Genomic DNA, 15,554 nt, shown 5'->3' on the forward strand with positions numbered 1-15,554 from the left:
GAAAGTCACACATGTAGAGAATCACATATTAAGATAGTTGATTCAGCAGACGTACTTGATATAAAAACCAAAGAATTTCAGTATGAGAGGTGAGAAATCCAATGTATTAATTGAACCTTTTCTTCTAATACCACTTTAAGATACTTATAGAACGAAAGGTAGCTGGCACGTGTGATCTTAATCACAACCGGTCTTTTCAGAGCGTAGAGATAAGGGTTTATTCTCATCATGTGATAGGTGGATGTACCCACCGTATTTGTAACACAACAGTGCTTCTTACCATATCCGAAAACACCCATTTAATACATTAACACTTTTTTCTATATAGCCAAGTGCTATGAAGACAAGCGTTTATATTTTCAGTCTAAGAGATATATATGTTGTGATGTAGGTGCAACAATATCCTTTTGTTTACACCAAATCCCAAGTCCTTTTATACTTGCAGACACACACACGTATACACACACTCTCACTTACACACTCACACACAATTTTCCATCCATTGTTCGGCTCTTGTTGCGTTCAGATATGTGTTACCTCATTTGACTATTTATATATAGTTTTACTCATGAAAGTTGTCGTAGGAAATGCACAGCATGGCAAATGCATTATCAAAATTATTATAGTTTAGTAAGCTTATCAGAAAGTCTAGTAGCTTCACATTATATTCACATTTTGCGTTACACTTCTGTCATATCTGTATTACTTTGTCCATAATATCATAATATTTCAGTTATATCAAAAATATGTTTCATGCAGTTACATCATCATAAGGAATTATGAGATATGTTTATGCCAATTATATTAACATATGTTGTCTATGTATTATCGATAAGAGTTTGTTTCAATTCAAGAGAGTAACAACAAAACCTCTATTTATGGTCCAGTGTTCCGGTCGTGCACACAATGTTGCCTCATAGAAATAGAAACAATTTATCTATATTCCATTTGTAGTACAAAGTCCTATACTTCACCGTTGTTCAGTAGAAGTGGTTGTAGGCTTCTAACAAAACCACTCTTTATATAACGATCATAATTGACTCAGTTTTCATGTAAAATGATCATTCTGGTATCATGTGAATGAATTCAGTTCATACAATGTATAGCTGAACTGCCACACTCCACAATTTTGCAAATTGCAAAAATAAAATGAGCATTGACATGGATCCACAATTCCAAGAGGAAAAAAAGAAAACATTTTAACTAAGGCATTTATGCCCTTACAAATTTGTAAGACTTTCATCAATTAGAACCTATATTTGTCTTCTGAGTTTTTCTTGGTAATTTAATTATAATAGGTATCACTTTCATACGGAAATATTCCTGGATTCACTTATGTAATGAGAACAGTATATTTTTTTAAAATGTTATAAAAAAATGGGTCTGTAAATATCACAGCTTTTACCATATCAGTAATTTGCATAATACTAATTGTATATTTAGTTCGAAGTTTAACATCATTTTCTTCCTTTATCATATATATATGCATTGGTTGAGGAGGAAAAATTTGCAACAAAGTAGCTCACTTATTTATTATAATTTACATTTTTTTTTTCTTTTCATCCCTTAAACTGCGTATACCAAGCTGTCATCAGGTTTTAATTTTGTGTTGCCATCCTGCTGGTTTTCTACGTTGACAACTTATGTGAGTAAATATACACATTTTCAACACACTATAATCTGTGTACAACCCCTTACAAATACTTTTGCACAGATACATTGAAACTAGAAAATTTCAAACACATTTTGCCAGATTTCGATACACACACAAAAAATTTTTTGAATGAAAAGGAAAATTTATTAAACTGTATCATCATTCTTTTAAGGATGTAATTAACATCTTTCGTATACCCCTTCGAATTTCATTATGAAGCTGCTGCTTTTGGTCAGCTGCTTTATTTTTAAATACCATTTATTTTTAAATTGTATGGTTCATATTTTGATATTCATTTCCTATAATGCTTGAAGGGGGCATTCATGGTTTGAATTGCCGAATAGCAGGTGTTGTTTAAATTATTTTGTTTTTCATTAAGCATGATATTATCAGTTGACAGTAATGTTTTGTAAATGCAAATTAGACTCGTTCAGTTTTTTTTGTTTGTTTTGTTTAATAGTTGTTCTTTCATAAATATGATAATATATCCACTGTTAAGTTTAGTAAGACAGTATAGAAAATATTTTGTTTTTACCCGTTACAGTCCACAAGAAAGCAATTCGGAAATGCATGACACAGAGAAAACATAATGTTAGGCTATTTTCAATTTTTCTTAGCATAATCCTGATATTAAAAATATACGAGGAATATATATGATAAAGAAAAAAATTATGTCCACACTATATTGTGAGGAAGTTGGGCTTTTAGTTACATTTGAATAATAGTTTTTTTTTTAATTTGAAAAGCAAAGAAAGAGTTGGAAATTTAAGAAAAAGTTTCGTTAGCTAAATTTTTTGGGAAAGGATGAAAGAATGTAAGAAAAATAATATTTTCCCACAATTTGCTATTACAAAAGTGCCTTGAAAAAGGATGACAATAAACTATTTAGAAAAGTGGTGTAATTTTTAATATATATATACACACACACACCACTGATGCTAGTCATGCAATTCATTTCTGTTTTGTTTGCCATGTTTGTGAGAAATGTTAAGGTAAAATACAACTTCATTTTGAAATTACTTTGTTAAGAACGTTGTAAGGATATTAACATGAAGAAACAGTTTCCAAAGCTATTAGTAAGTGTTTTGTTTTGTTTTGTTGGACAATTTTCTGAATATTACATAAGCAGGTTTGTACATAGAATATACTCATCCTGCACATATTGCAGGTGGTATTTCCATCCATGAAATGTAAAAACAATAATTTGTTCTGTTTGTTTAATGATGTTATTGTTAAAAAGTTAAAAAAAATGCATGCTTTAAGTGGACTTATTTCTGCATAGAATGATACATCTTTCTTTACACGCTAATGTTTTAAATTTTTATTCATGTTAATCATGCTGTTGTATGTACAGACACTTGTGATTTACTGTAAAACACATTGTTTTAGTTGCATCACCAGATCTTCCCTTGTTGGTAGATTGTTAAATTCATATCACCTCGTGTATGGCACCATCCATAATTTGAAAGGTTTGAGATGGGTTTTCTCAGCAAGATTTAATTCTTGGCATAAAACTAGAAATTACATCGTGACATATTCATAGCAAAATTTAGAGGGCAACATGATAGGGAATGTTAAGTTATTTTTTACTGAAGCATGATGACAGAAATATTGGGGAAAAAGAAAGAAAGGTATTTATTTTCAAAGTGCACACAAAATGTTCAGTGAAAATGCATCCATGATGACTGAGGAACTTGAAACAAATTTTTACCATGTTCAGGAGCAATATACACACAAGGTCAAAATTGGTCACTGGTTAAAATTTTGGTTTACATTCTGTAAGGACCATATTTTGTTTGTTACAAGAAAAAGAAAGGCAGAGAAATAATTTGGAAGAAACAATCAGGATTATAATGTAATATGAGAAAATTTTAAGGAAGGATAATTGCCTCGATGTTTGCTGTTCGTAATCATGTGAAGTCGAGGTGCTATTAGAGATTTAAATGGTTAGATGAATCTTTATATGTGTCTGAAATATATGCCTTAGATTAGGATAATTGACAATAAAAACCTCAATTTTAGTATAATTGAAAAATTTTAAAATGCCAGTCACTGCAAAAGAATAGAATATTCAGCTTCTGGAAAAAAATATTGCCTACGAACGTATACTATTTTTTCTCCTTGTAGTATAATAATATTTGTATAGAATGTATTAGCATAAATATTTTACATTTTTCCTACTGTTTTCACTGATGCACGAAAACTTATTTTTACAAAAGACTGTTATTTGTATCGCCGCTATGAAATAATCATACTGATAACCCTGATGAAGCAATAGCTATTGACACCACCCTATCGTGATTGACCCTACAGGTGTAACTCTGTGTAGAAATAAGTGCACTTGGCATGTACATTGCGTGTAATGTTACCGGTTAGAGCATACAAGGGGATGTACATTTACATTTTTCTCGGATAATCCCCTTTTTTTTTTGTTTGTTTTTGTTTTAAGTGTGTTTGTGTGTGATCATTACAGTTCAATTTTGTTACTATAGTACTAAACAATATGGCATATATACGCATGTAAATAGAAATATACTGATGTTGACTATTTGTACCAGAATTATTTTATTTTGGGATTTGGGTTTTTGTCACTACAATACAGTACTTAATGCCTTGTGCCTTGCCCAATAGCTTGGATCGTACCCTCGGCTGCTGTCTTTCACCAACATGATTGTTTGCCATGTATAACTTTTCCAGTGATGTTTTTTAGTCGTAGTTAGTAAGTTATGTATTTTTTTCCCTGGTTATAATCACCAGTACTTGATTCTTTGATTGTATTCAACGTAATAATTCATATCTGTGTTATTGTTATTATAATTATTATCGTGACTATTTCTTTTAAAGAAATATTGTGATTATACCCAAGTGATTTTTTTGAGTGTATGTGTGAATGTGTGTGTGCTAATATATATATGCACATGATGCATGTGCAAAAAAGGTGTAGTACTTCTTTGTCATAAGGGAATGAATAATCTTGGAAGTTGATACGTAGTTTTTAAAGGGTTATTTTTTAAGTTTTGTTCTTTAACGCATGAAAGTAGCCATCGTATGATTAGTGTGATATTTAGTTTTTTTCTTTAGTAGCTAGAGCAGAAAGTTCTGCATCACAAGTTAATCTTTAGTGTGATAAACTGGGGAGAAGTAGTAATGAATGTTACTGTGTTTGATGAATGAAAGGAACTGGTTGTGTTTTCAAAAATGCATTATTGATTAGCCATGCCCCCTCCCCCCTTTACTTAAACTATGTCCATATTACTGTCTTCTTTTTAGTGAATAGTGAATTGGTGCATGTTTTAAACAAAGTATGCTAAATTACATTGAAAACTATCATTTGTAATTTATGAAGTAAAAATTCAGTTGCTTTCTTCAAGTTCTTACATCTTCATTATTTGCTTCAAGCCTTCACCATTCTCTTGCGGACTTAACGCAGCCCTAAAGTTATGTCATATATTTCTATTTCTGACAAATAGCATATATTCTACTTGGCAAATTGTATGCATATTACCACAACATTACATTGAACTGTTTCTGAAAATATAGTTTAGGAGGATGGGGAAGATTTATCAGTAATACTGCATTTCTGTACTATTGGTGTAAGCCATATTAAATGTGTTTTGGCTAAGGACATATAATACAATTTAGTGCCGTCAAGTAACTCATAAACATCGCTAAAATGTCCATTCTAATAATTTTTTGGTTAATACCCTCCAGTGATGACAAAGTTAGCATCGTGTGCAGAGATAAAATCTAATTACATTTGCGGTGCCCCCATGCCATTACAATCGTAATATTGGCATAAAATACTGTTAGTGCTAAAAATTCACAACAGGTGGCACTGTCTCCACTTTTGATGTGGAGGGTGCTTTGCATAAACAAATGTTTCTCTTTCCCCACCTTATACGTTCATGTATCCAACTGTAAAAAGTGTAGGATTGAATTTTTCCCACATAACATCACCAACTATTTATCTGAAAACAGATCATGCTGTTTTCTTCAAACTTTCATGTAGCCAAAGTAATGAAAACATAGCTAGTTCCTTTCACCATGAATGTGAAACCTTTTAATCTTTTTAGTAGTGTGATAGGATGAAAATGAGCATTATATATTTTTTTCATTAATTACCGGTGAATGTTAATTGTATGGAAGTAACAATGTTGCCAATGAAGTCGTAAGAAAGTTACCGTATTCTTGTCAAGCTGTGACGCATTAGTGAACATTCATATGCTTGTGGGTAGTTACACTGAATTGTTGTTTTATTTTGTTGTAGCCTTGATTGCACTTGTTTATTATTATTCGTAGGGTTGTGTTGTGTTCATTATTACAGTTAATATGATTATGTTGTGTGTAATTTATGGTAGTTAATGAATGTAATCATTTTCTTTATTGTGTGGATGGACGGTGGCAGTATGATATTTTGTCCCCACTTCATATCAGGTATATCATGGTCAGTATAAATACTATTATTGTGAACATTAGTGTGCATAAATAAGCCAATGTGGCATGTAAAATGGTTATGCGAGCTCTACATTGTAAACTTATGGGCTTTTAAACTTGTTACTTATTTGTACAACAGTAAATAGTTCCATCCAGAAGAGGCCTTCAAACTGATGTAACTGAAAACATTTTTATCTCTAAGAACATATCCATTTTATAGTGCCTAAGTAAGTTGTACATACATATAATGATTGTTATACCGAAAGTACATTTCCTTCAAGAAAATGGCAGATATAATTTTTGCCGCAGGCTACGTTGATGATGTAAACAAAGGCTTGTGTTGTGTGTACACTTCATAGAGTCCCTGTTGGAAAAATAGTGTCAAGAGTGTTGTGTGTCACCTTGAAATAGCACTACATATTACATGGGTTTTGAAATTTGTGCATCGTATTGTCGTGGAATGAATCAGTTTTCTCTTAGCCCCTTTACAAAGTTCTGAAAAGTGCATGCTGTTTTTACACCCTTTCTAATGACTATCCTGCAATTTCTTGTAGTAATTTCTTACATTCCCAGTCAGACACTTGCTTTTCTAATGTATGCCATAGACTAGTCCTCTACTTGTGCCCAGCAAGCTGGTTACAGCAGCACTTCAAACACAAATGTCTTCATGCATCCACATTATCGAATTCTGATCTGTTTTTGCTTAGAAATTCTCCACACAATTTGCCTACTATTGCAATGCATTGTAGTGTGTAAAAAATAATACCAAATATTTAACCATTGATTTTGAATACCTTCAAAGCATCTGGTGAATTCTGCATTCTGTTGCAGTGGTTTTGCCAGACAGTCAAGCACAAATATCTCGCTCATGTTGTACAGATTTTCAGTATTTATTTAGCCAGTCTAGTCTAGACTGTTGGTCCTGCGTATAAACCAAATGCAGTTTCTTGAATAAGAAAGGTGTATTTTCCCTCCTTTTTGAGTCTGTAATTTGGAAAGTTAGGTCAGTTGAAATATTGTGAACATCCAAGTCCATATTGTAAAAATGATCCGGTGATTGCATTGATGTGTGTCCCCTGTAGTGAATAATTTTGCAATAGACTGAATTTATGCTAATGGAAGAAATGTGGTTGTAAAATAATGTGCAGAGATATGTTTCAGGTGTTGTACATACCTGTGATATGTTTCTCTTTTGACATATACCATTGTGATATGTTTCTCTTTTGACATATACCATTTTCACACTTTTGTGTTAACGTAAATATCATCACCTTTCTGGCAGAGGATCACAAGTGTACACAAAAATAATCTTTGACGTTTATTTGTTATATTTAAATTAGACTTAATCTTTTATCATCATAGTTATTTTGAAAGTTTATGCCTTTTTTTTTCAGCAATTTTATGCCACTAATGTTAAAACTGCACGTGATAGGTTAATATACAAAAAAACCTGTTTACTAGTGGTTAACAGTTCCGTATTGCCTTTTTTTCCCGCTAATAATATTGTTTTGGAAAGCAAAAAATTGTGTGGAGCACTTTTTAAAAATCCCTTTGAAGACTCCTATATTTTCAGGATAAAATAGAATTCTTGACTAAATTAAATGCTGCCAAATATTATGGATTATTTTTCATTCAGTGTGCCTAATGCTATCTTACATGCTTGTTTTGAACTTCGTCCTTATTGTTATCGTGACTATATTCAGAATATATTTTTATTTTTTCTCGATTTCATTTTGCAACCATTTCACATTGTTTTCTACTCTATTTTGCAATTCAGAAATCTTTTTATTACATCCTCATTTCTTTTACATTTATTCTTCATTTATCACTCACATTTAACCAAAAGAAATACAACAGTGAGATGCTTTTTCTCATTGTGATTATCTCAACAGATAGAAAAACGGCTTCAAATAACTGAAGTAGTCTTTGCATAATATTAATTCCAATATTATGTTTCCATAAAAGCATTTTCAGCATCAATCAAGTACAGCACATTTTGGCATATTACATTTTTTTATCTTCACAATGCACATTTATTAATTGTGCTAGTATAAGTGACACTAGTATTAGTTTTGTCCTCTTTGCAACTAAACTTCATTGTTAATCTCGTTTCTTGTATCTTTCGGATGTTGTAGAATTAGTACAAGGCATAAGGCAGGATGTACAAGCTAGTAAACAAGGAAATGAACCCCTTAACTGTTGATGAAATCATATTAGAGATAACAAATGCAAAGGAGAGTTTCTAAATTTGTATCAATGACATCTAGTTAATCCATTACTGCAGTTTTAGCATCAGTGGTATTTTTGAAGTGTTTAGGAGAGAGGAAAAATTGACATGTAAACTCACTGTGAATAATTACAAGCAATAAGTGTTCAATATTAATTGCCATGAATTTGTAATTCACGGAAATACAGAACTGAGCATAATATTAGCTAAACTGTTAATAATTTGTAATGTTTTTTCATGTACATAATAGCTAGTTTTACTGCAGTGGAACAATCTTCAGTTTTTGTAAGGACATGTTCTGTAGTGCCTTTTACATGCCTTCGACACTTTTATCGTTTGAGCTTGAAACGTCAAGAGAGCCTTACAATATCTTGAAGGTGGTTGCTTGTAGTACAACTAGCTGCCATGTGACCAATACATAGCATTGCAAAAATAATAAGTACATAATTATGACACCTTGTATGGAGTCATACTCGTTTCATATTTGCTAAATGTGTAAAAAATCTCCAGGTCAGATTTTGTAAAAATGGACAAGAAAGTTGACACAAGAATAGCCTTAATGCATTTATTTGTGCATGCAATATTTAAACCTTTGTAAACTTCTGCTGTGACACAGCACACTTGGTAAATTTAGAATTTTATTTTTCTTTATTCCCAGTAGATTTTTGGGATTAAACATATTGATACCATTTCTTGCCTTATGACTGATATTGGATCATAGAAAATGTTTTCTCTTTAGAATGTCAAAAACGTTAAGCATCTGTTACACCAAAGTGAAAATTGAAACGTTTACAAAACACCCATAGTTTTTTCTTCAGTCTGTTGGTGTGATAATAGGTATTTTATCTTTCAAAGGGTAGTTTTTTTACATTTGCAGTTTGTTGGAGCTGTGTGGCCAGTGTGATTTTACTCGAGTGATTTGTTTACATGTTGTTATGCTCATTTTTTTCATGGTATGTTACAAGAATCTTACTTTTGAAACATATGTATGTCCAGTAAAATAAATGGTGTGTTCAGCACTGACGTAGTTTCCACCAGAAATTCTCGAAACAATAAAGAAAAATTCAAGAAATGATTGAAAAAAAATTACAAGTAGTTTTATTTTCAAACATGGAAACCAATTATTTTCACAAGATGATTGCAGTGTTGTGATGGATAATATCGGAAGTTGTTTGTCTTCAGAAAATGTATGAATTTTTTTTGTGTAATTAAAAGTGTTAAAACTTTATTAATATGTGCATGGTCCAAGAATCTATAACTGAATCCAAAAGGGTATAGTGGTAATATTATTGCTTTGTAATCAAGGTGGTTCCGGGTTTGGATTCCACTTTAAACTGTAGGCCCAGTTCCAATTGTCTCGTTTAATCAAGTGAACTTTACTTTTTCACACTCAATCTCCATTACTGATATGTGGTATATAATTGTGCTTCATGTCTGCAGTGTTACTGTATTGTGTTGAGCACAATTCTGAAGTGCAGTGATTTTCATCTTTAAAAAAAAAAAAAAAGAAAGAAAAACTTTGCAGCATATCTACTTGTAACAAGAAATTCTTATGTTTTATAGGAGGCAATGCAAAACCTTGTGTAATTTTATTCATTACGAAAAATTAAGCTGAAACAGCACTGATAAGGTGTAATTTGGTCTGTGAGCACACTAAAATAGTTCTTCAAATGAATGAAGGACAAGGAAAATCAATGGTGGATTTGTTACATCTCATACATTATGTCCGTAAAGTAGGTTACCAGTCTTCACATCAGCGTATCAACAGAGCAGGCATATTAATGAAATCACTATGGCACACTTGGTAAAGAAAGGGTAGGGTATCTACAGATAGTAGAGTGGTTGTTTGCAGAAGTCTTAAGTTTGATTGCATTCAGATATTCATAATTACAATGACAAGATAGCTAAATAACAAAGTTGCCTAGGGGCTTTTCCTTTGAACAGCTTCGTACAAAGTCATTTAGCTTTGCGCAAAAACAAGAAATAATTCTAGGATTGCACATAAGCAACAGAGGCGCGACTTGCATCCATCGGGTATTTTCAAATTCATATTTGTTTAGAAGCTTATAAGAACTGCGAAGGACCTCCCAATGGCGCAGTGGTAGTACCGTCACCTTGTAATCAAGGGATCCCAGGTTCAATACCCGGTGGAGGCACATAGTGGTACGGATCCCACTTTAAACTGTAGGTCCACTCTTGATTGTCCTGTCTGAGCATTAAGTGGACATACAACAACAACTAAGAGCCTGCCAGTATTTTGGAGTCTGGAAATTTCTGAGGAAAATAGCATTTCATGAGAATGTAACAAAAATCCACATATTTTACACCCATGACCTGCAGTTCTTGTACAATTTTTCATCAAGCTTTACGAGAAGTAAATCATATTTGTTAATGAAGAAAAACAACTTTTATGTGCCTTCTTCATAGTAATTACTTTTGGTCTGAAAAGAGCAAAGGGAGTTGGGCAAAACATTTATTTTACAGTGCTTGCTTTTTATCCTTTTTTCAGATAAGCTTTGCTAGAAATATGGATGCACAGTGTGTTGGGGAGAAAGTATTCAGGGTATTAGTAATATTACTGGGGCTCATTTTGAGCAACCCTAAATTAAAAACCTAAGGCACATGTATTTAATTTCTTCTGCAAGGAGCATTCAAATACGATTGAGAATTTGTTCCCAGGAATGTAGGAAATGATTGGCAGAAAGAACCATGCTGTTGTATTAGGACATCATCTAGCTTGTCATCAGTACTAGTTACAAGCTCTGTTGCAGCAGCCTGTCATAGTCAGAGGTGTAGAGAGGGTGTCGAAGGTTTTGCAGTGCATAATCAAATTTTGGTTGGTTGCTGAGCAAACCAGGACTATTCTCGTACTCTTCACAAAGTGGTTTTCCTCAACTAGATGTCCATACCAAAGGCAAACAAACATCTCAAACGTGTTTGTAAACCTGGTAAAAGCTTCACGTGATTATGCACTTTGTACCATCTCTCTCTTCGACATCCTGATTACAGCCATGCACATTATTGAACATTCCAGTCTCCATACCTAAGCTATGGTTGGTTGATTGTTCATTTGTTCAATGTTTTGGCTATTCTTCATTGTTGTAATTACAAACGAACACATCCTGAACATGATCGCCTAGTGTACAGGATCCAAGCAATGCTGATGACAAGTTGGATGCCATAACGATGTAGCATGCATCTTTTCATCTATTGTTTCCTCCATTCCTGGGAACCGTTCTCATATTTGAACACCCCTCGTATATGAACATATTATATTCATGTCTACACTATAGTCCCTTTAAACTGGCAACCTACATTATGGACATTCTGTATATGATGCAGAGGCGAACGTAAGTTAACAATTTAACTTTTTTTTTTTGCTGGCAGGTGTATCCCTCATCCCCAGACAACATCTACCCCTGAGTCGGCAGAGCATTAACTGCCCTGTGTGCGGGAAGCTGATATCCCAGCAGCGGAACTTACGGCAACACATGAGAGTTCACCAGAAACAGACAGTTAACGAAGAACAGGGTGCTGCTATTGAAACAATTTATTTTGAGTACAATACTCAAGATGGAAGTTTTGAAACTAAAACTTTGAAACCATAAAATCATTCCAGGATAACTACTCTTGCATTTAATAATGAAGCACAAAGGGCTCATGTATTTAGCCAGTATTTAATAAATTGATTTGTGTTGGTGGAAATGAAATTACTCAACATTTATATTAACTGGATCTGTGGGTATGCTGTATTCTTTTTGTTCGTTTTTATCGGCCTGGTCCATGGTAACGCTTGAAGTTTTTTGTGTGCGATGACGTGCAGCAGCAAAATGAATGTATCACTTCAATGTGAAGCGACGGCATGACAATGTTGCAATATGCAGATATTGAACACCAGAACAAGAACAGTGTCTAGATTAGGAGGTGTACTATAGGCTGTGGAAAAGCTAATGTGCAAGTCACTACTCACTAGAGTCATCAAACAGTTGGATGGCAACTGTAAGTTACAAGACTATATGGACAAGTAACCGGCTTTTGCGGTTAGTCCGCGGCAGACATAAAATTTTTAAAGTGATTTACTAAACTTCACAAAATGAAATGTAGAATATTACATTTAGTGTTTATATTATAAAATATTGAAACAAAAAAAAATCTTATTGCTCGTTTTTAACATCGGGAAAAAAGTTTTATTTCATGTTATATATAATAAAAATAAGTACCCGTCGGTGTATTCAATTTATCTGAAGTCAAAAACTAAATAGGTTTCCAAAATATTACGTGCCTCACACCAGCTTCTGTGACATCACAGAACTGGTCCAGTGTAATCAACATTTAACACAGTGCATAGTAATAGCGTAATATTTAGTTCTGACCTAATCATCCTTTTTCTTATTAATTCAGAACGTTGACTTCACCTCCAAGAACATTTGAAAATAAGTAAATAACATTGATTAACGTTAATTATATACAACTGTAAAGATTGGATTTAACTTTATTTTTTAAATTAGTTAAAACTGTAGCAACATTTGAATCATATTCTCTAAATCCCTGAAAAATTCTCAGTGTTAATATTTATTGCTATGTAATAAGAACTTAATGTGTTCGAGTTCAGTATTTAAGATAATTTGATGTACACGAGGATTAGGAACGAGAAAGATTGGAATTTCATATTAAATAAGCTTGCAAACTTTATTCAAGTTTGTAATGAGCAGACATTTTTAATTTTAGAGAAATCTCTTAAATATTTGGCTGCACAAGTTACCGTGGTCATAGGATGGAGCTTTTTAAAAGCATTTTTCTTATTAAAAATTTTGCATACACACACACACATGTTCAGGCAAACGTTCTAACCTACTCGAAGCCCTGGATGCTACAAATGTAAATGACCTAACCCCAGTGGCATGCCCAAAGGGGGGGGGGGGTTGGTGAGGTCATACCCATACAAGCCAAGTAATGGTAAAAATCAAAAGGCAATACTTGATTCAAGTTGTTTTTCAGTATAAGGCATAAGTTTTAAGAATACCAGCCAGTGTTTCATTAATTCCTAACAACAATAATTTACTTCTAACTTACATAAACGCGGATCGAAATTGTGTCAGGTAAAATACATGTATGTACAAGGTAACCAAAAAAGTTCTTGCCGTTCTAGAGCAGTGATAAACAAAGAGCTATACAGTGGACGGTACGTACCTTTAGGTTTCGAAGTAATCTCCATCAGCATCCAACACCTTTTGGCTACGTTCCTGCAGGTGCACAATACCCTGGTGATAAAACTCTGTGCGCTTAGATGCAAAGAAGTCCGTGAGTGTGTTCCGCAGGTCTCCCTCATTTACGAAGGATCTCCCATGGAGGTGGTTGTCGAGGGAATGAAACAGGTGGTAATCTGTTGGTGCAAGGTCCAGTGAATATGGTGGCTGGCAGTGTGTCCCAGCCAAGTTGCTGAAGGGTCTCCCAGGTCCTCTTTGCCACATGTGGCTTGGCATTGTTGTGCAGGAACAACACACCCTTGCAATTCACCAATGCCGGCTCCTTCTGCCGCAATGCACGGTGCACCCTTTGCAACTGCTGAGAGCAGACGTCAGCAGTGATGGTCTGACCAGGTGGAAGGAGCTTGTAATGCACCACTTGCTGACAATTCCACCATACAGACAGAATAACCTTTCGTGGGTGCAGAGGTGGTCTTGAGGTGTGAGGAACAGGGTCACGTGGCGACAACCAATGTCTGGTATGCTTGAGTGTCATAGAGGACCCACTTTTCGTCACCAGTGAGCAAGCGATCAAATATGGGTGTGTTCAGGTGCCGAGAGAGCAAGGACAAACAGGCTGTCACTCGTTGTTCCTTGTTGGCTGCCGGCAATGTGTGGGGTACCCACTTGCTTAACTTGTATGACTTCCCTATCCCATGCAGGTGCAGTCTGAATGTTTCAGCGGAAACATGGAACCTTTCTGCAAGTTCATCACACGTTAGACCACTGTCCTCCTCGATGGCTGCTTTCAGGGCCTCGTCATCCAACACATGTGGTCGTCCACTGCGAGGTTCATCCGAAAGGCTCACATCTCCCGAACGGAATTTCTGGAACCAATGCCTGGCAGTGCGTTCGTTCACGGCATTCTCCCCAAATGCCTGGCAAATGCGGCGACTTGATGCGGCAGCTGACAGGCCCACTTTAAAGACATACAACAAACACACACGAACAAGCTGCTTCGATACCTCCATTTCTCTTCGACTCTGGACGAGCTATGACTGCTGTGTGTGTGTGCAACGTGCCTGTATTACTGACAGTCGATGGTCAGACTAACTCCCGATCGCTTGGCAGGCACGTGCGTCATTTCCTTTCGTCTGTGAGCGCATGATTAATGGAACGTCAAAAACTGCAAGAACTTTTTTGGTTACCTTGTATAATGAAAATATAATCACAGTGTAATCTAAACCTGGACAAAATTTCAAATTTGAGAGTAGTAATTAATCTATTGAGGATTTTTATATTTTTTGTTGTTTCAAGTCCACTTTATGCACATATAGGCTAATCGGCACTGGATCTAGTTTAACGTGGGATCCAAACCACTATGTGCCTCCACCGGCTATTAATTCACAGACTAGATGAAACATTAAATATAAATTTTCCTCTTGTACTTGTTACATTTTGAACAAGTTAGGATAAATATATATATATATCTTGCTTCGTTATTACTCTTCCATGCGGAGCATTAATGAAAATAAAACAAATAGGTTAAACAAAATGCAATGACTGATGTGCAAAGGTACAGCGCCATGAATAGGTAGTGTGAAAAACTACACGGTTCCAGTCTCCCTGGCACGAGAAGCTACGGACAGCATTAGCACCTTGGGAAATATGTGTTACAAAACCAAACCTGGCCTGCCTAAACCAAACCTGGCCTGCCTAACCTATCCACGTAGGCATATAATAGCATAAATAAGCATGTAAATAGCTTTGGGAAGTTATATTTTGTATATGTAAGCTTTTTATGTTTGTGGCTTATGGATAGGGTGACCAGACGTCCTCTTTTATCCGGACATGTCCTCCTTTTTAGGTGTCTGTCCGGCGTCCGGGCGGATTTTTTAGAAATGTCCTCCTTTTTAGGAAGCTTCCAGTGGCACAACCACAGGGGGCATTGCCCCCCCAACCTTGGACGGAAATGTGTTCTGGGGGGCAATCATTGACGGCTAAGTGTTCCTGCAGGGGGCAATTACCGCCCACAACTTTAAATTTTATGCAA

At 34.7% G+C, this 15,554-nt stretch overlaps 1 protein-coding gene across 1 annotated transcript in view; it reads left to right on the forward strand.

The window, feature by feature from the left end:
• The window catches only part of LOC146004255 (uncharacterized), a 37,564-nt gene extending 25,475 nt beyond the window's left edge, over positions 1–12,089 (forward strand). The window contains exon 6 of the mRNA XM_083142941.1: positions 11,703–12,089. Coding sequence (XP_082999067.1) covers positions 11,703–11,923 — 221 coding nt within the window. The 3' untranslated portion in view covers positions 11,924–12,089. The remainder of the gene's footprint in view (positions 1–11,702) is intronic.
• Positions 12,090–15,554: the final 3,465 nt, after the last annotated feature.

This window comes from Lepisma saccharinum, chromosome 21 (assembly GCF_977018435.1).
Source record: "Lepisma saccharinum chromosome 21, izLepSacc3.1, whole genome shotgun sequence".
In the NCBI taxonomy this organism is placed as follows: domain Eukaryota; kingdom Metazoa; phylum Arthropoda; class Insecta; order Zygentoma; family Lepismatidae; genus Lepisma; species Lepisma saccharinum.